Here is a 20,956-nt window from a genome sequence, read left to right on the forward strand (position 1 = left end):
TCTGTGTTTAATAATTATAGCAAATTAATAATGTTTATAATAGGATGTGAAAGAAACACTTTTTTAAAAAAATAAACTGCGTCAACATGTTAAAATAATTAAAAGAACCTAATTAATCATCCACTTTGTACTCCCATTTGCTTAACTGGACGAACCCAGACCCAAAGGAAAAGAGTTTTCTACCCAAATCTCATAAGCAGTGGGGAATCTTAATACTATAGAAATTGACCCTCCTTTCCTCTTAGAAATGTAATTTTCAAGACTCTGAAACATATATTTTATTACTTTTAGTTAAAAGTTGAAATACCGAATTTCACGCATCCAGCTTAAGCAAATCCTCGTTTACTTTATAAATATTTTCCGAATAAGTAATGGGGAATTCGAACATTAAAGAAAGTTCACCCTTTTTTCTTTCCCTTTTATGTGTTGAATTTTCAGTTTTATTTGTTTGTTTGTTTTACAGTGGAAAGTTTACATGCCAAGTTTCATTTTACTAGCTTTCAGAGATTTACGAGCTACACTACTCTCTTTTTAAAAAAATCTTACCCCACCCTTTTTACGATACGTATTTAGAAAACTTTTTTCTTATATCCTGCTTTCGTAAGAAAATGAATATTTAAAATTAAAATTTAACGACTCGATATGTAGTAGTATGCCCAGAAAGTCACTTATTTTAACTCTTTTATATAAGAGTACAGAAGATAAATACAGTCAAACTCATTGACTTTTATGAACAGTTTCCGATTTCTTTTGATTTAACTTATTCGTACATTTCCCACAAGCTGTAGTTTTAAATTCACGCACTGTCAGGATCCAGGTTTCAAAAAGGTAACAAACTGAAAACATAATAATATATGTATTTATGTACTGTGTAATATGTATTGTCTTATTAAAGCTTTCGTAATTTGGAAATATACCTTTGGTTTGCTTTTAATATGTTAAAAAGCCATCTTCCCTAGAAAAGTTTGCAGGCTACACCCCTCAATGACTATGTATTGGTTTCTTCAAACGTATTGTGTTGCATGTTACATTAGTAATTTAGCGTCATTTGTTGATTTTTTCTGGCTTATACATATCAACTCTATCAAAACACACTGTGAAATATAGTAACTGTCTGCGTTCTTAATATATGTAGTCTATATTTAGTGTTCACTTGTGGAATATCTAGTGGGATTTTGTCCTAATTAAGCAAACCTAGGTGGGCTTTTGTCCTACTCTTAATAAAATACACTCCACAGAGTATATATATATATATATATATATATATATATATATATATATATATATTACAATTCTAAATGCATGCTTGGCTTCAGACAAGTTTGGTAAAATATGCTTTTTAAACATTTTTTTTAAATTCTTTTTTTAGGACTTTGTCATGGGATTCTCGTATCTCAATTTGAAAGAAACGAATTTCTTAATTAATTATGTAATTAATTCTTAGAATGAAATAGGCTATAACTTATAATGTAATTCATCTGTAACTGCAGAACAGATAATGATAATAATAATAACTTTAGTAGTACAAATATAGCTGTTACCGTTGGAATTAGCTACATTCGTGACATTATTGACAACTAGTTACTGCATCGTCGTAATTTTTTGTGGTGGTGGCGAATTTCAGAACTAAAGCAGATGAATGAAAAAGGCACAAGACTTAAACAGCACAAGTCTTAAACAACCATTTCGCGGCACTAGTCCTAAACGGCATAAGACCTAAAATTTATGTCCAGTGCCTATATTTTTAGGACTTATGCCGTTTAGGTCTTGTGCCGTTTAGAACTTATGAATGTGAGCTTCACTACACGTTTTGCGAGATTACTCGAAACTAAGCGAAATGGATGTGGCGGATTTTAATACTACTTTTATATCATATATATAGTATAATAAATGGAATGAGGAGAGCGTCCCATTAGCTACCTCGTGCTTAGTTTGGATGATGCCTATGGTTTGGTCCGTAAATATATGCCAACCCACTGATAATTCTGGATTAATTACAATAATATTTATTAAAACTACTATTGAGCATACGACCTCCGTGACGTCAGAGTTTCCTTCTCGGTGATAATAATTATATTAGGTATATTATTAGGTAAGGTAAATTAGATTAGGTAGGGTTATTTCTAGGTTAATTAGGATTGTTCTATTTATTATTTTATGTGTTGGTATGATGATATCGCTATCAGGTTCAATTGTAATTATTATTGTATGAATTATCGTAATGAGATGGATGGACCTTTGACTAATGCAAATAGAGAGATACAACTGTCATTAGAAAGGGAGTAGGAAGTTGCTGTTCCTCTTAAAAATGAATATAAACTCAATATGTAAAAATATTGAATCTTCTTATACATATGGAAATATGGCTTTAGATCATTATATAAGCAGTGGAAAAAGAATGACAACAATATTGAATCTATATTCAAATTACGTTGCTGTTAATTACCTTTGGTCATTATTTAAATGGAGCATCCATAACTTGAAGGAAGAATTATTCATGAGAAACCGAGCATAGATTGCGATTTATCTGTTTTAAAAAAAATCCAGACTAAATATTTATTTCTTATTATCAATTGTTAAATAACTAAATAAGCAAACGCTTGAAATATGATACAACCTATATTACACTTAACTATATGCATTCTGAGATTCCATGAAATAAATTGTTATAATTGTTTGCAATTAAATTGACAGTAACGGTGCATATGTATACTAGGGTGGCCCATATTATATAGTTAAATTTTCAAAGTTAGTTTGTATATCTAGGCACCTCCTAATTTTTTTACTAGTAATAAAACAACTCTGCAGGCAAAATTAGAAGATCATATTCCAATTGGAAGACAATGCTCAAAGGCATATTATATTAAGAATGAAATCCAAAAATAGGGATTTTTTAGGTTAGTTTCAAATGAAGTACAACCAGCTGGAAAGTAGTAAATGACGTGTGTATTTCCTAGTAGAATGTCAACAAATAACGCAATAATACAAAAATCTTATATGGGAATGTAGTAGAAGAAGTAAACGTGGATTAATCCTTTGAAGATGACAGTTTCAAACTGTCGACACTGCTTCTTTTGTCGTCTGGGTCGGAACCAAGTGTCTGTTCGTTTTGACTCTTGCAAGAAGAACTGCTTTTCTTCTTCATCATTTGTCAAAAGCTTATTGAACTCTTCAAATGGTTTGACTCCACACTCAGCTATGTCATTTACAACTTTGAAGTTTTCTTTGATAATTTTCCCTCTCTAACGTAATGTTAATTGCTGCTTCATTCATCCGGATGTAGTCAAAAACCTTGCACTTATTTTCTACTTATCAAACAATTGGACTGATCATTTTGAGTCAAAATCAGTCAAAACAGCTTTGTTAGTTAAAAGAGCTAAGTCTCCTCTTACCTTCTGCGGTGCAGGCTAACATTTCATTTTATTGACAATTGCCATCTTATCCTCACTGAATACTTTATTTGAGAATAATCTCAAACTAACTAGTTCATCCGAAAGGCACCAAAGATGAGGTTTGAAGGTATTTTTCACAACCTTACTTATTTCAGGATCAGTGCCATCTCATTCCACAGGGAAAGATCTGACCATGGAGCATTTGCAACCACAGGTGCTTCAATCCAATATTTGACGTACAGAAGAGCTCCAAATTTCACAAATCGTCCTGAGATTTTTCCTTTTGCGTAGTTTTGAAACTGTTTTCATCACGAAACAAGTATATTTTGATAGCGTGTAACAGCTTCGCCACCCAACCCACGTGGTGTACGGCACCTGGAGCTTTCCAATGAACATTGACTCAAGTATGGCCCAGAGCAAATAAAGAGAACTCCATATTGTCATCTTTGGGTTGGTTCTTGCTTCCTAAGGCAACTAATAAAACACTGATTGCGGAGAGTTTAAAATCACCACTGCCAGGAATATCTCCCCAAATTTTGATAATTTTCTTGGTGTATATAATGCCATGCTGCCTTGAATCTTTTGAATAAAGGTATATCACGGGCTCCAAAGCAAAAAGTAAATACTTCAGTGAGAACAATTTTTAAAATGTGGTGTCTGCATGCTAGCCATAATAATTCTTTTTCAACTTTGTTTTCCAGCAAAACGCAAGCTCTATTTTTCAATGCTGTGTTAACGGATGTAGTGTCAAAACACATGCCTACTATCTTGTTACACAAACCCCATTCAGTTAGCTTATTATGAACTGCATTCGCTGCATTTGCGCTAGTGCCACTTACAAGTTTTGACACGCCAAGCAATTTATCTTTACCATCTGCAGATACTAAGACAGGTAAACGATCTACTTTATCAATGCCTAAAATTTCAGGAAGAATCTTCTCATCCCAATGAACAATGACTGGATCGTGAAAACAAACAGATTCCTTTATTCCTTCAAAGACAGTTTTTCTTACTGCTTTCTTTTTGCATTGAATAATACTTAGTGATAATGGCAATGAACTGGGGTCATGGCCTAGTGCTGGTGCAATACGGATTATTTATCTTACGGCTTCCCTATCGGAAATTTTATGGCGATCTAATGCACTGGTGACATGTGCAGAAAATAAAGATATCTTTGCAATTGGTTCAGATTGCAAATCTCTAAGTAATTCCGTTTTTTTTCAAAGATGATGATGGCCTATACGTACTATATAGCTCTTCTTCTGATTTATCTTTGATCGGATCAGAATTTTCTGATGAATCGTCTTCTGAATTTGAAATAGTCACAGTTTAGGATGCCAGGGACGAGAAACTTGGATCTGCTTCTTGTTCAAGTCTCTCTTGTTCTTTCAATCTTCCTTTAAGAATCCTTGCTTGTTTTTTGCTGTATTGTCTTCTGATGAAATAACCATATTTCTTTCTGTATTTTCATAAAATAAAAACTTTGTCCTAATCTATTTTACACATAGTAAGTGCTTCATTGTGAGCAATGTCAAATATCTTATCAAGTTGCTCTTGAAATGATGTTTCACGTTGCTTTTCGGTATCAGACATTTTTCCCTTGTTTTTTTTTTTTTTTTTTTTCAACAGCAGCCATTCAGAATGTACTTTTTTGGAGATATACACAATGTTTTGTAAGCCTAGTAGGTATAGCTGCCTTTTGCCACACTAAAATTAATTCGTTTATAGTACTGTGACTTGCATTTCACACAGATCTTTTTCCTATAGAAAAAAAAAATGAATTTGAAAATATTTTGCCTTAAAGTTAGTAACTGATTAAATATAGATATTGGTTCTACAACTCTGATACCTGCCAAGAATACACTGGCCGCTTGACGTGTTGAAGTTGATGGCAAAGCCATATTTTCACACACAGTCCATATTTTACAACAATCGCATGTAACAGAACAGTCCTCACGACCAAATATTGACAATTCTAAGTTTTTTAATTTCATTATACAGTTTTCTTGATATTTATTTTACAAAAACAGCACGTGCAAAAAATATATATAATTAGAATTTTATATTACAAAAATGAACAAAATAACTCAGTCTTCCAAATTTGTAAGACGTTGAGCACTGCCTTCTGTTCCACCTAGGACATTGAAATTTTAGCAGTTTACTACTATCAGCTGCAATAAAAAAATGAGACGGTGTCCAGGGGTGTAGGATAAATTTGAAGTTTTTGGACCACCCTAATATGTACAAGTCATCAAGTAAATTATGAGTCCTTATTGACATGCAATCTATTGTCAAATCTGTTAGAATTGTTATTTCAACAATACGTTTGAAAATTTAATAAAATTGTTTTTTCGAAAATAATCTATTTATTTACAATAAAAAATAAGAAATATTTATTCATATCTTCTATGGTAGGATTCGAAAATATTGACGGTGAAGCTACACTCCATATGATTATTTTCGGAAAGTTATATATATGTTATCGCTATGATAATGTCTATTCGATCCATCGACAGGTGATAAAGATAACACAGCAATATTCCAATGAAGCGATACGCTAGTCCTAGTTCCCATCTCGTTTGAAGAGTTGCCTCTCCAGCCAGTATTTCTGAATTCTACTTTAGAGTGTTAGATGTAGTACACAGGACAGAAATTTTCTTCTCTTGCTCTTGACTAATAAATTGAGGTCTCTTTATCGGAGTGTTGCTGTTGCATGTTCCTGGATAATTTATAAAACACCTGAAATAATAAATACCGTTGCATTAGAAAGGATTTTTTTATTCTGAAGTTTTGAAAAGGATTTTTTTTTTATTTAGCTGCTTATAATGAATTCTATCAAGATGCATTAAATATACTTATATATTAATACTGTGTTATTAATATGTCTTCCATGACTAATAAAAATTTTGTATTTTTTCTCCAAATTGATAATCTATAATTAAAAAAATCATTTCCATAGTGATGAGAGAGGCAAGATCTGGTAAGATTTATTTAAAATAAAATTTTATTTCTCTTATTACAAATGATATGATAATATGTTTATACCTTTATATATTGTAGGTACGTTAAAGTATCCTAAATTAAAACATTCACCATAGTAGGTTATCAGTAGATGATAGTTAATTGGAACTTGATTAGATTTAATTTAGCGTCCCTTCAGCAGCGAGGCTATATGAGACGTGAACCTACTGTTTAACGTGGGATCCGAACCACATGAGCTCCCGCCTGGAATCGAACCCAAATCCTTCACGCAATTGGAACTTGAGTAAAACGTTTAGAAGAAGTTATGTTGCTGGTAATGCCTGTCAATTGGTATTTGTTCCACACGACAAGCAGAATAAATAAATATATATATTAGTGTTAACGGCAAAAGTACAATTGATATTTCATCTCAGGTAAGTGAGGTTAATTTCAATGAATTATGACGTGAATCTTCAAGTGATAGCGTATATTGTGCAAGGGCTTCCGCTGAATGGTCTTTATATACAATAAAAGTTATTTTATGTAGAACGAATAAGATCAAGAGGTGCATCATGAATGTTCGACATATGTTTGGTAGCTAGTGACTTGCTGAAGTAAAAAACAAAATTTTAGACTATTTTAATCTACATCCAAATTACTTGTATTTTATACCAAGCACAAATAAACGTTATATAGGAAAATCCTTACTTCCAAGAAATTGTTAACACAGTTTTCCCATTCTGTGTACCTACACATATCAAGAAGATTTTACTCCGTTTTACTCCCATTCGCATCATCTATTACTCTATTTGTGTTTTTTCCAGCACACAACTTGCCACCAAGGATGGTGCTAAATGGAAACCAATTACTAATACTGCGTATAGTCAGCGCCAGTTACACTCTGGTTGGAATAAAGTTACGGTAGGTATTCTTTGAGCTTTCTTATATATATAGATATAGATACATTTAACATGCATACATTCACACTGCTGTATGTGTGTATTTTTATGGCGTATTGAACAAAGGAAAATACCCCGGTATATTCAGTATCATGTTTATCTTTGGCGCGCATAAATCCGTATATGGTTGCCGTGCGTTTTTGAGCTTGGAAGCACTAGCGGATTGTACGTCAAGAAAACCATAGTGCAATGGTATTAGAAGTTGATGCGTTAGCTAACCACGCAACGTTCAGTTTAACACACACTATCTGGCCGGTCTGACTTCATGTGATGGAATTGAAATTAAACCAGTTGGAATCAAAATAAAGACTAGTTGATTCCAAGCCGTCATCAGAATAAAATAAACTCTTGAGATCAAAGTAGCATGTACGCAAAAAAAAAAAAAAAAAAAAAAAAGACTGACGAAACACAGCGTCTTCAACCATTGTACTAGTAGTTCTATTTGGTCTAGGAATTAATTCGTGCGGGTGTACAAGAGATGGCGCAACGAACGGAGCGTCCCACAGTTCCGTGTATCCACACATGTGTTGCAAACCCCTGTCATCGCGTATCGTTCGTAGTATAGGGCAGTGGATTAAAGCGTCAACAACACCAGTTTGTAGTTAAGTGAATATGGCGCAATTTGTGCCTGATAAAGTGTTTTTGCGGGGTGTCCTGCTGCATTACTTTAACATGCAGAAAAGTGCGACTGAAAGTCATCGTATTTTGGTGGAAGTGTATGGTGACCATGCTCTAGCTGAGCGAACGTGTCAGAAGTGGTTTGCACGGTTTAGAAGTGGTGATTTCGGCTTGGCAGACCAAGAGCGAGCTGGACAGCCAAAAAATTTCAAGACGAAGAATTGACAGCATTGCTCGAGCAGGATTCGTGTCAAACGCAGGAACAACTTGCAGCAGCATTAGGCGTTGATCAAAAAACAGTCTCCAAACGCTTGAAAGCCATGGGAATGATTCAAAAGATGTCACATTGGGTTCCACATGAATTGAAAGACAGAGACGTTGAAAGACGAAAAACCATTTGCGAATTGCTGCTTCAACGACAGAGCAGAAAGGGGTTTCTGCATCGAATTATTACGGGTGATGAGAAGTGGATCCATTACGAGAACCCTAAACGAAAAAAGGCCTGGGTGAAACCAGGTGAACCAGGTCCATCACAACCAAAACGAGATATTCACTGTGCAAAGGTTATGCTGTGCATATGGTGGGATATGAAAGGTGTGGTGTACTATGAGCTGCTGCAACCGGGTGAAACTATGAATGGAGAACGTTATCGACGACAATTAATGCGTTTGAAGCAAGCTCTGGCCAGAACACGACCAGAATGGGAGAATAGACATGATAAACTTATTGTTCAACATGATAACGCTCGCCCACATGTCGCAAAACCGGTCAAAACCTATTTAGAAAATGTCGGATGGGAAGTTTTACCCTACCCGCCGTATTCACCAGACGTTGCTCCTTCGGACTACTACTTGTTCGATTGCATGAACAACGATTTGATTGGACAGCGGTTTACTTCTTCAGAAGATATCGAAACATGGGTCTCTGACTGGATCGCTTGCAAGGATGAGGACTTCTTTCGCCACGGAATCCGTACATTGCCTGACAGATGGGCGAAAGTGGTGGCTAGCGATGGACAATATTTTTCTTAAGGTATTTATGTATTCTGTGTTTGTACTACAGCTTCAATGTGTGCGTACCAACCGCACGAATTAATTCCTAGACCAAATATATTTACAGAAAAGAGATTAGGCGATAGGAATTATTATTTAGAGAATTGCTGAAATACTACTTTTTTTAAAAAAATTTAATATTAGTATGAAAATACTTATTCGATGAAGATCATTTGCAAATTTATTACTTTCAAGATTAGCGTTCTTTCCTTGCACTGACGCTATATGAGATGTGGTCCAAAAGCTTACACCCTGGTTGTTAAACCAGCAGGGAGGGCGGAGTTACTTTTTAAAAAGTAATTTCCAGAGGTAAATTAAGTTGGTGATTAAATTATTCAGGATTTAACACAAGTACTCTGCAGAAAGTAGGAAAATTATTATTTAGAAAATTTGGAGCATTCATTTCATCGGAGAGTGCTAGAAATTTATTTCTCCCAACAAAACAGTTACTGTTCCAATTTCCATTTGTTTTAAACATTAATACAGCTTCTGACAGAATGGCAGAAATATTCTACTTTTCCTTAATAATTGCCGTTATGTCAGTGTTAACGTCTCATGTTTTGTGATTATAAATGAACCATTGAATGTAACATATCATATATGATGAGAATAAAACTTGCTTTGATACATTTTTACATGCATTGAAAAATGACATTTTGCAGACTCAGACCTCCTGTGAATCACTCAATCGCCCAATTAAAAAAAACATATATATATATATATATATATATATATATATATATTGTTTGGTTTATTTTTAACAACACTGTTGTCATTTCAGTGTTGCAAACCCTGAAACATGAAATATCGTAAATAGTTCTTGGGTCGATAACGACCCACTTGGCCATATATGGTTTAACTATGGAGGGACCTCTGTACCAGTGTTGGGCAAAATCAATTGAAATCAATTGAAAGTAATTGCTCAGAAAATCAATTGCAATTGATTTCAATTTGTAATTGACAATTAATTTCAATTGCAATTGAATTCAATCATAAAATTTGCAATTACATTTTCATCAGTTGTTAATTGTTAATTGGTCACCAGGCAATTGAATCTTTTAATTGTTAATTGTCAATTGCAAAGGGTGCAATTGAAACATTCAATTGTTAATTGCAATTGACAATTGAAACTTGTAATTGTTAATTGTAATTGTTAATTGCAATTGAAATCAGCAATTAAAACTGAAGATAAGAAGATGTGTGTATATTCTATTGTCCACTTGTTACTGTTTTACATATTTCAAATAAGGTACTTATAAGAAATGCTGGATACCTACCATCCCTTTCCCCCTGGGAAGAAAGCAGTAAAACTAAGTATTTTTTAAATATATTATGTTTATAGTTCTATCCCCCTCGAAAGAACTCTATATGCCCGTCATGCATACAATAGGAATGAGCACGAGCGAGTTCGAGCGAGTTTTCTTTAAAACTCGACTCGACTCGAAGCCGACATCTTTGACTTCGACTCGAGATCTCGGCTCGAAAAATTTCCCCCAACTCGACTCGAATTCGGATCGAGTTTCGAGTCGAGTCGAGCCAATTCGAGCTAAATCCTTTGTGTAGTTCCAAGTACTACTATCTTCAAGTATCCTACATAGACAATATAATTATCAATGATACTACTACTACTACTATAACTAATTATTATTATAACACCGTGTACCTGTATAAACATGGAATATAGACGGTTTTTATCGGAATGTCGATCTCGGTAGTCAAGAAATCTTCAGGAGGCAAGGACATCGGTCACGAGGTTCTTGGTTTGAGTTCAGGAGAAGCAAGTATTCGGGCTCGAGCCAAAAATTGTTAGAAGTTATGAGACTCCAGCCAAACATGTTTAAAACTGCTTGACCTGGGTTTAGGATTGTCAACGACTCAGGCGGCTCGCTCACAGCTCATTCACTTATCGAGCCGAACCGAGAAGTGAGCCGAGCCAACAGCTCATCCAACCGAGCCAGCTCGAGCCGAACCGAACCGAGCTGATTGCTTACCCCAACCGAGCCGGTTCGAGCTATTGGCTCAGTTAAGCTAACTCGAACCCAGCCTATGGACTCGTTTCAACGGAGCTGGTTCGAGCCATTGGCTCCAATCGAGCCGAGTCGATGACTCGTCTTTACCGAGCCGGTTCAAGCCAATGGCTCAATTGAGCCCAGTCGATGGGTAATCCCAACCAAGCCAGCTCAAGCTGTACGCTCAGCTGAACCGATCCGGGCCGGTTGACATCACTATTCCGGTTGGGCTTCTACTTTGGCTAAAAAATTGGACCGTGCAGTTCTCAGCCTTGATGGTAAGAACTACAAAAAATTATATGAAATCTTTAGTTTTACGTCCCACGCTTATGCCGGTTAGGCTAAAGGAGACGGTGATGATGGGAATTGAATGAAATGAAGAAAGTGGGAGGAAACGGGAGAACCCCGAGAAAATCCACGAGCACGGTGTTTGTCCACCACAAAGTCCAAACTGCGCGAGCTGGGATCGAACCAGGGACCTCAAGCATCGGAGGTGAACGTTCTACCACTGACCCACCGCGCTCCCTGGTAAGAACTACAGTATATACTTATATTGGTGCTCACGGCGTCATTAACTTGTTCCACCACCGACGAATTTCGAGGTACTTTGTTTTGCATCTTTTGTGCGTGTTTTGTGTCGCTTTGTGCGCCTATTCCCACATTTTGTGCATCACCGGAAGTGGGTCAAAATGGGCCTACAAATATGGCGGAACAAATTATTGCTCTTCCGCCACCAATGAATTTCGAGGTCGTTTCCTTCACATCGTTTTGTGCGTCTACTTCCGTTTTGTGCGTCATGGGAAGTGGGTTAAAATGAGTCCCCAAGGTGGGACGAAAATGACCAAGAGTTCCGCCACTATTAAATCTCGAGGTCGTTAATTTCACATCGCGTACCCTTTTGTGCGTCTATTTCGACGCTTTGTGCGTCACTGGAAGACGGTCAAAATGGGCCTCAAAGGTGGGACGAAATTGACCCACTGCTCCGCCACTACCGAATTTTGAGGTTCTTCCTTTCGCATCGACTAGTGAATGTTTCGTGCCGTTTCGTGCCCTTATTTCCACGTTTTGTGCGTCACCGGAAATGGGTCAAAATGGGCTTCCAAGATGGGACGAACATGACCAAGAGTTCCGCTACTATCGAATTTCGAGGTCGTTAATTTCACACCGCGTACCCTTTTGTGCTCCTATTTCGACGTTTTGTGCGTCACTGGAAGACGGTCAAAATGGGCCTCGAAGGTGGGACGAAAATGACCCACTTCTCCGCCATTACCGAATTTTGAGGCCCTTCCTTTTGCATTGACTACTGAATTTTCGTGCTGTTTCGTGGCCCCATTTCCACGTTTTGTGCGTCACCAGAAGTGGGTCAAAATGGGCTTCCAAGATGGGACGAAAGTGACCCACTGCTACGCCACTACCAAATTTCGTGGTCTTTCCTTTCGCATTGACTAGTGCCTGTTTTGTTACGTTTTGTGCCCCTATTTCCACGTTTTGTTCGTCACCAGAAGTGTGTCAAGATGAGCCTCCAAGGTGTGACGAAAATGACCCACTGTTCCGACACTATCGAATTTCTAGATCGTTACTTTCGCATCGTTTAGTGCCTTTTTTTTTTTTTTTAAGTTTTCTGTGCCTATTTCTCGTCTTGTGCATCACCCGAGGTGAGTTAAACGGGGCTTTAAAGTGGGAGTTAAATGTCTCACTGTTCCGCCACTATCGAATTTCGGGGTTGGTTCTTTCGCATCGTTTAGTGCCTATTTTGTACCGTTCTGTTCGCCTACTTCCACGTTTTGAGCATCACCAGAAATGCGTCAAAATGGTCCATCAATGTGTGAGGAAATAGAGCCATTGTTCCGCCACTATCGAATTTGGAGGTCGTTTCTTTCGCATCGTATAGTGCCTGCTTTGTACTGTTTTGTGCTCCTATTTCCACTTTAGTGCGACAACGAAAATGGGTCAAAATGGTCTACAAGTATAGCGGAATAACTTAATGCTGTTCCGTCACCATCGAATGTCGAGGTCGTTTTCTTCACATTTTTTATGCATGATTTGTGTCGCTTTGTGCATCAGTGGGAGAGGGTCAAAATGGACCTTGAAAGTGGAATAAATGTCTTTTTCTGCCATATTTGTAGGTCGTCTTTGACCCACTTTCGTTGGCCTACAAAACGTGAAAATATGCGCAGAAACGGTAAAAACATGCACTAAACAATGCAAAAAAGCGACCTTGAAATTTGATACTGGTGGGAGAAAGGATCATTTTTCTTCCCACATTGAATGCCCATTTTGACCCACTACCATTGATTCACAAAACGTGGAAATAGGTTTACAAAACGGTAGAAAACACGCACAAGATGATGTGAAGGAAACGACCTCGAAATCGTTCCTGACGGAACAGCATTAACTTGTTCCGACATATTTGTAGGATAACATTGACCCATTTCCGGTGACGCAGAAAACGAGGAAATAGGCGCACAAAACGACACAAAAAAATTCCATGTAATTAAGCTAAATTTCCATTTAAGTTTGTAAGCTTAATTATATGGAAAATTTTATACATTTCTCCTTTACGTTGGTCAACTTTACGTTGATTTGGGACTTTTAAATTTTATTCAGTTTTCCACTGAAAAGTATTTATAATTCAACAAGGAAATACTTATTAATTATAATTATTATCTATATAATTGAATTCATTGTAATTTGTTCCATAACAAACACTTTACCATTTCGTACTAACTGTTATGCCCGTTCTTCGCATGGATCAGATAAAATATCAATGTGAACGAACTGAACAACGGGAGATCAATTAAGAAACATTTCTAAAATTGGATATATTTTGTGTGAATATATATCCAACAACGTATATGTGTTCTCATTGGGAAGGCCGATGGGGGCTGAATTTGAACATATAGACTATCAGGGGTGTCACTATACGTCTGAGCAACCTCAATAAATATGAATTCGACACAAATTCTACTACTTTTACATGTCCCGGTGAACCACCCCTCAGACCCTCTTGGTTCATATTGTGAAAAAATCTCCTCTGGCCCCCACCAACCCCCAACCAATACCGCGAAAACTATGAATGTGACACTAACATCTGCCATTTTCTACTAATTTTTACATATGCCGGTAAAAGTCCCTATAATCCTCTGGTTCCAATTTTGAAAAAAACAATGCCTCTGGCCCACAGCCGATGGGGGCTGTATTTGGAAGTCAACGCCTGTGGAAGTATCACCATTCATCTCAGCCACCGCGAAAACTACGGATTTGACATCGGAGATTGTGGATTATTTTTACATGTCTCGTGATCCCCTTTATAATGCCCCCCTTTCTTAGCTGATGGGGGCTAAATATGAAAGTAAACACGGTCTTGAGTTTCACCATTGAGCTCAGCTATCCCGAAAACTATGGATTTGACATTAATATCGGTCATTTTCGATTATTTTTACATGTCTCGGAATTCCCCCCTCTGGTGACCCAAGGCCCTCATACAACGGTGGATGAATTTGAAAGTCATCGCTAATGGTAGTGTCACCATTGATATCAGCAACTGCGAAAACTATGGATTTGACACTAATATCGGTCATTTTGGATTACTTTTACGTTTCGGTATCCCCCCCCCCCCCGTTGACCCACGGCCCGCAGCCGAACACGGTGAATTTGGAAGTTAATACGATCGGAGTTTCATCATGGATCTCAGCGACCGCGAAAACTATGAAATCGACACTGATATCGTTCTACTTTTACATGTCCCGGTAAACGCCCCCCTGAGACCCCCTGGTTCGAATTTTGTTGAAAACGCTTTTCCTTGGTGTGGGACCTGGACCAAGGTATATTTGACCAAAATTTGGTAACTCTCGGTCGACTTTTCTGGTTCCCAGGCCGGTCCCGGTAAACGTTCCCTGGAGACCCCCTAGTAAGGAATTAAAAAAAAAACCTCTTCGTCTCGGTCTGGTTCCTAGACCAAGCTACCCGTGACCAAATTTTGAAAAGTTTCGGTCCACAGGCCGCACAAAGATAGACAGACAGACACACGAACAAACTCTATTTTATATTAGAAAGGTCAGATCCGCCGTTATTGTATTAGTGCGGTGCTTGAGCGATTGGTCGTAGAAATTCAAACTCCGATAAGTGATAATTTTATAGGCTTGTTTTATTACAAGTTTAAACTCTTTAGTCAGTAGAGAAGAGGGCATGAATCATGGGTCAGAGTTGATGACAATGGGTTTTAGTGCGTCTGTGGGTCACAGTGGGTAAGAGTGGTTTATGGTGGGTCAGAGTGGGTCACGGTGGGTCGTGGGTCACGACGGGTGGTGAGTCAATTGGTCGTGGCTAAAGTTTTCATTGCCCCACGCCCTCTCTGAACTACAGTGTTGAAAATTAATCAGTGAAAATCAATTGCAATTGATCAATCAATTGAAAGTAATTGCTGTGGAAATCAATTGCCAATTAATTTCAATTGCAATTGAATTACAGAATTCAATTGCAATTACTTTCAATCAATTGCAATTGATTCTCCTTTTTCAATGGCCAACTGCAATTAACAATTAACCATTACTTATTTCAATTGTTAATTGCAATTAACAATTAAATTTACAGATTAATTGTTAATTCAATTGAAATTGGCCCAACACTGCTCTGTACTACCAATCATATGCAAGATAGTTTCCAAAGCCCTGCTGAACAGTTGAAGAACAAGCAAAGCATCTCATTGGTGAATACCAAGTTGGCTTTAGAAAAAGGAATTCGTGCGTACAAGTATTCAGAGAACACGTCTCTGAGAAGCCAGAACACTGTAGTATTATTTGTCGACTTCAAGAAGAAATACGACTCAATCGACAGGCAGACTATTTAATAGCATGAAGGAGTTTGGAATTGAAGAAGAAACCCTGACTGACGCCATTTCGCACGTCAAGTCTTCGGAGAAATTTCTGATTCTTTTAGAATAAAAACAGAAGACAAACAATGGGACAGCTTGTCACCAATTGTTTTTAACATCGTTCTGGAGAAAATCATGAATATATTGGAAGAAACCTTGCAAGTGGGAGGAATAAAGGAAATACATTTCGGGAGGAAAGGCCAGAACCTAGAAATTAAATGTTTGGCTTTCGCTGATGATCTCACCCTTTTAACCCAAAAGAGAGAGAGTACCTGAAACTTCCTAAATAGTTCCCTCGAAATCACTGAGAAAGCAGGCCTCAGAGTATCCTATGAGAAGACGGAACGTGGAATACAGACACCAAGGGGAGAGACACTTGACGATGAAGCATGGAAATACCAAGAAAACAGAGGAACTCAGATTATGAGAGAATGAATACAATCCAACGGATTGGACAAAGAGGAAAACAGGATAAAAGCTATAAAATTGGAAATGGTCTTCATGTTAACCCAGAATAGGTAAAGCAAACCAGCAATTTCCTACGTGGCGACGCTCAGACACTACAGCATAGTACTAAAACCAGAGGATCTGTATGCTTAGGAGTGTCTTGACATAATAAAATAGGGAAACAGCTAGAACTCGAAAAAATAGGAGAGGAAAGTTTTAGTACCACAAATACAGGTGGAATTTGGAAGCAAAGAAAAAACGAGGACTTCTACAGGTACACTGAAAGAAAACACGAGGGCTAAAATTATATGACATCTAATGAAAATGAACGAGAATCGATTGACGAAGATTTTCAAGCACATCACAGAACGAACAGCCACAAATAAGTAGGTAGAAAAGGCACGGTATAGAGTGGATTTACAGCGGATGTGATCCATAATAGGAAGGAGTTCAAAAGCCGAGCTAACATCAAGACATTCGAGGAGAAACCACCTAAACACAGGCTCAAACTAGTAATTTCAGGGGAGGAGAGAAAAGTTAAAAGCGAAAGAATGAAGAGATTCTGGTAAGATGAAAAAGAGAGATTGACTAGAAAGTCGTAGGTTACACGCGACCAAATTCGGAAGAAAGAAAAGGGCCGCGATAGCTCAGTGGTAGAGTGTTCACCTCTATTGCACAGGATCCTTAGTTCGATCCTAGCTCATGCTAAGTGAATTTTGTGGTGGACAAACACCGTGTGCGTTGGTTTTCTCGGGGTTCTCCCGTTTCCTCACACATTCTTCATTCCACCATTTCATTCATTTCTCATCATTACCGTCTCCTCGAACCTAGCCGGCATAACCATGGGATGTAAAACTTAAAAGATTTTATTTCATTTCAGAAGAAAAAAAGAAAAGTACCTATCCTTTTGGGTATTTTCGTGGCAAGTACTAGTTTCATATTAGAGGCGTAGCTAACCATAATCAATTTGTTCTAATGTTAAGTGTTGCTTGCATTATTGTATACATTGTTTAAAATAGAAGCTGGGTTCTACTTAAAGTAACCTTTCTGAGTTTGAGAATGTGAATTCCTAATTTAATAATAATAAAGTTAGGTGATGCTTTGGGGGACAATGCTTCCCTCCCCCTCAATCCGTATATTCACTAAAAACGAAAGTTACATTTTTTGATGTAAGGAAATAAATAATATTTATGAGGAATATAAGTATCAGAATTTTTGGAGTATTATTATAAATTGTTGCACCCATCGTGACTAAATTTGTTTGGTCAGTGTTGGCGCAATTTGGTTATTTGAGCCTACAACGCAACAGATAACGGGAAAGTTTTCATTCGGCATTAAAAGTACACGTTGGTGATAATCAGCTCATTATATTTATGTTAGGGGCCGCGGTGGCTCAGTTGTAGAGGGTTCACCTCTGGTGTTTGGGTTCCCGGATTCGATCCCAGCCCCCGCCAAGTGAACTTTGTGGTGGACAAACGCTGTGTGCGTGGGTTTCCCGTTTCCTCCAACTTTCTTCATTCCACAATTTCATTCATTACTCACCATCACCGTCTCCTTTAGCCTCACCGGCATTACCGTGGGACGTAAAACTCAACGATTTCATTTCATTTCATATATTTATGTTGTATACTGCGCCTGTGGTTTCAGCAATAAGTTTGGAGTATTGCAAAACATGGTTTAAACATAACAAATCACCTCATTTCCTAATACGCTACATAATGCAAATACGTCCTCAGTTCCAATTGTAGGAAGGTTAAGTACTGATGTTCCTTTTCAAGGTAAAAGTTTCCAGCTACCATTAGCTATTTTAGAAACAGAATATCTCATTACGCATATTGAAGAGAGAATGGTTATAGCAGTTAACACTTTCATGGAGACAACAATTAATGCAGATAAGCGACTGACATAACGATGTAACAGAGTAAAACTTACAACAGAGTATTTTGAAATAGTATGAAAATCTCTTACGGAAATATTGATATTCTGTGTGGGGCTTTAAAGTGTCAGTTTCGTTAGGATTGAATATAATTCCAATTTTAGGAAACCATATCAAATATCAGACGCTCTGTTACATTCACTAAAATAAAGTTTGGATAAAATGTGCCAGTTGAATGTATTACATAAGGTTGAATACTGTGATTGGGCCATGACTATGGTTGTGGTAAAGAAAAGATTGAGAGCTTCGATTTTTTGGTATTCTGCAAACCGTTAATCACTACCCGAAAAATGTTTTCCACTACCCAAAGTACAAAATACTCTTAACAAGCTGTCGGGTCAAAATAACTTTGTTCTGATAGATTTAGAGAATACGTGTCTACAATTAGAAATTAAAGAAAATTCACATAAATATCTTGTGATCAATACACCATCGGACGTATATTAATAAAAAGTGCAATTTGGCTTGAGTTGCTCACTTCAAATATTTCCATTGGCGTGGGAGACCCAGGTTTGATTCCCGGCGGGAGCTCATGTGTTTCGGATTCCACGTTAATCAGTAGGTCCACGTCTCATATAGCCTCGCTGCTAAACTAAAATCACTCAACTCAAATATTTCCAGGATTTATTAACTAGGTTTGACGAGACGACAAATAATGAATTATTTACTGATTCTTACAAAGTTTATCGTACTGATAGATTAAACAAAAGAGGTGGTGGGGTGCTGATTGCAGTAAAAGAGGATATCAGCTCTTATAGAATTGATCTGGGTAATGAAAATGAAGTTATCTGTGTTAGAATAATTTTAAACCACCAAGTATATTACATTTTTGGAATTTATTTTTGCCCTGCATCTAAAATTGAAAGTTATATATCTTTTTATAATTTATTTGAAACAAATTACGAGTGGTTTAATGAAAATGTAATTATAATAGGAGATTTTAATCTTCCTTTAATCACTGATTCTAAGTATGATCTTACAACAGGAGGAACTTGTTACAAAACACTATCAGATTTTTTGAATATTTCTGGTTTGTGTTCACTGAATAATATTAGGAATTGTAATTATAGAACTCTTGACCTAGTTTTATCGAATTTTGAAGAAAGAATTGAAATCTTCAAAGAAAATGACCCAATGGTTAAACCGGATAAACACCATCCTCCATTAATTATTATGATTAAACAAGAAAGAGTAATTAACTATATAAAAAAGAATATATTATTGAACGAAATTTTAAAAGAGCGGATTTTATGCAATTATATAAACTCTTAAGTGAAGCTAACTTTAACGTTGTAAGTACCTCCTGTAATGTAGAGGACGCAGTTTATAACTTTTATCAGATTTTGAACTCAATATTTGATGTAACTGTTCCCAGGAAAAGGATATATACTCAAAAGAAATATCCATGTTGGTTCACGAAGAATATTATAGATAAATTAAAATTAAAAGAATATTATAGAAAAAAGTCAAAATTTTCTGAATATAATAAATTTATGTTCGTACAGATCAGGAGAGAATTAAAGAAAATGATAAGTATTGCATACTCTGATTTTGTAAAACAAATTGAAAAAGACATTAAATGTGATATCCGTTCTTTTTAAAATTTAGTTCAAAATAAAAAGGGAAAAATGAGACATAATAATAGCATACTAAAATATCAAAATAATGTATTGGAAACTGGTAAAAGTATAGCTGATGGGTATGCCCAATTCTTTCAATCTGTATATGAAACCTCCCCCAATAACATGGATTGGCCCACTAGTGATAATATGTTTGTTTCTCATAGTTTAACTTTAAATAGTGTATCCATCAATGAATATAGAATTGCTATAAAGAAACTTAAACCAAAAAAGGCTGGTGGACCTGATGGATTACCTCCTTATATACTTAAGGCATGCTCTGAACTACTTATGAATCCACTCTGCTCCATCTTTAATATGATTATAAAAACTAGTTGTTTCCCTACATTATGGAAAACAACTCGAGTATGTCCTGTTTTGAAATCAGGAGATAGCAAAGTAATTGAAAATTATCGACCTATAGCAATATTATGTGCACCAGCAAAAATATTTGAACAAATTTTGTTTGATCGAATTCTAAAGCATGTCAAACCACATATTTCGGAATTTCAACATGGGTTTTACCCTGGCAGATCTACAATTACAAATTTAATTAATTATGTTCAATACATATATACTATTTTCCATAAGCGTTCATCTGTCCACTCAGTCTATTTTGACTTTTCCAAAGCATTTGACAAGATTGATCATACAATACTATTGGATAAACTTGATAAATTTGGATTATGTTCACAATATATAAAACTCTTCCGATCGTACCTTACGGATCGAGTGCAATATGTGATGTACAAACAATTTAAGTCCGTAGAATATAGATGTAATACTGGAGTACCTCAAGGATCCAACCTTGGACCTCTTCTTTTTATATTATATATTAATGATATATTTAATACTGTTAAATATGCCAACTGCCTAATGTACGCAGATGATATTAAATTATTTATCGAAGTAAATAATCAAAGAGATAGCCTATATCTACAACAGGACATTGATGAATTGTATAACTGGTCAGTAAGAAATAGACTTCAATTTAATGTTAAGAAATGTAATTATATTGTGTTTAGTAATATTAAGCACAGCCCGGAAGTTCAATATACAATTAATAAACAGTTAGTTCAGAGGGTAAATT

At 36.4% G+C, this 20,956-nt stretch overlaps 1 protein-coding gene across 4 annotated transcripts in view; it reads left to right on the forward strand.

Annotated features, from left to right (window-relative positions):
• Window positions 1-20,956, forward strand: part of LOC145694956 (nuclear RNA export factor 1-like) — a 127,122-nt gene that overhangs the window by 56,809 nt on the left and 49,357 nt on the right. For all 4 annotated transcript variants that reach the window (XM_081771766.1, XM_081771765.1, XM_081771762.1 and 1 more), the window contains one exon: window positions 7,178-7,274. In XM_081771766.1, coding sequence (XP_081627892.1) covers window positions 7,178-7,274 — 97 coding nt within the window. The remainder of the gene's footprint in view (window positions 1-7,177; window positions 7,275-20,956) is intronic.

Source organism: Thermobia domestica, chromosome 9 (genome assembly GCF_964235325.1).
Source record: "Thermobia domestica chromosome 9, izTheDome1.hap1.1, whole genome shotgun sequence".
In the NCBI taxonomy this organism is placed as follows: Eukaryota; Metazoa; Arthropoda; class Insecta; order Zygentoma; family Lepismatidae; genus Thermobia; species Thermobia domestica.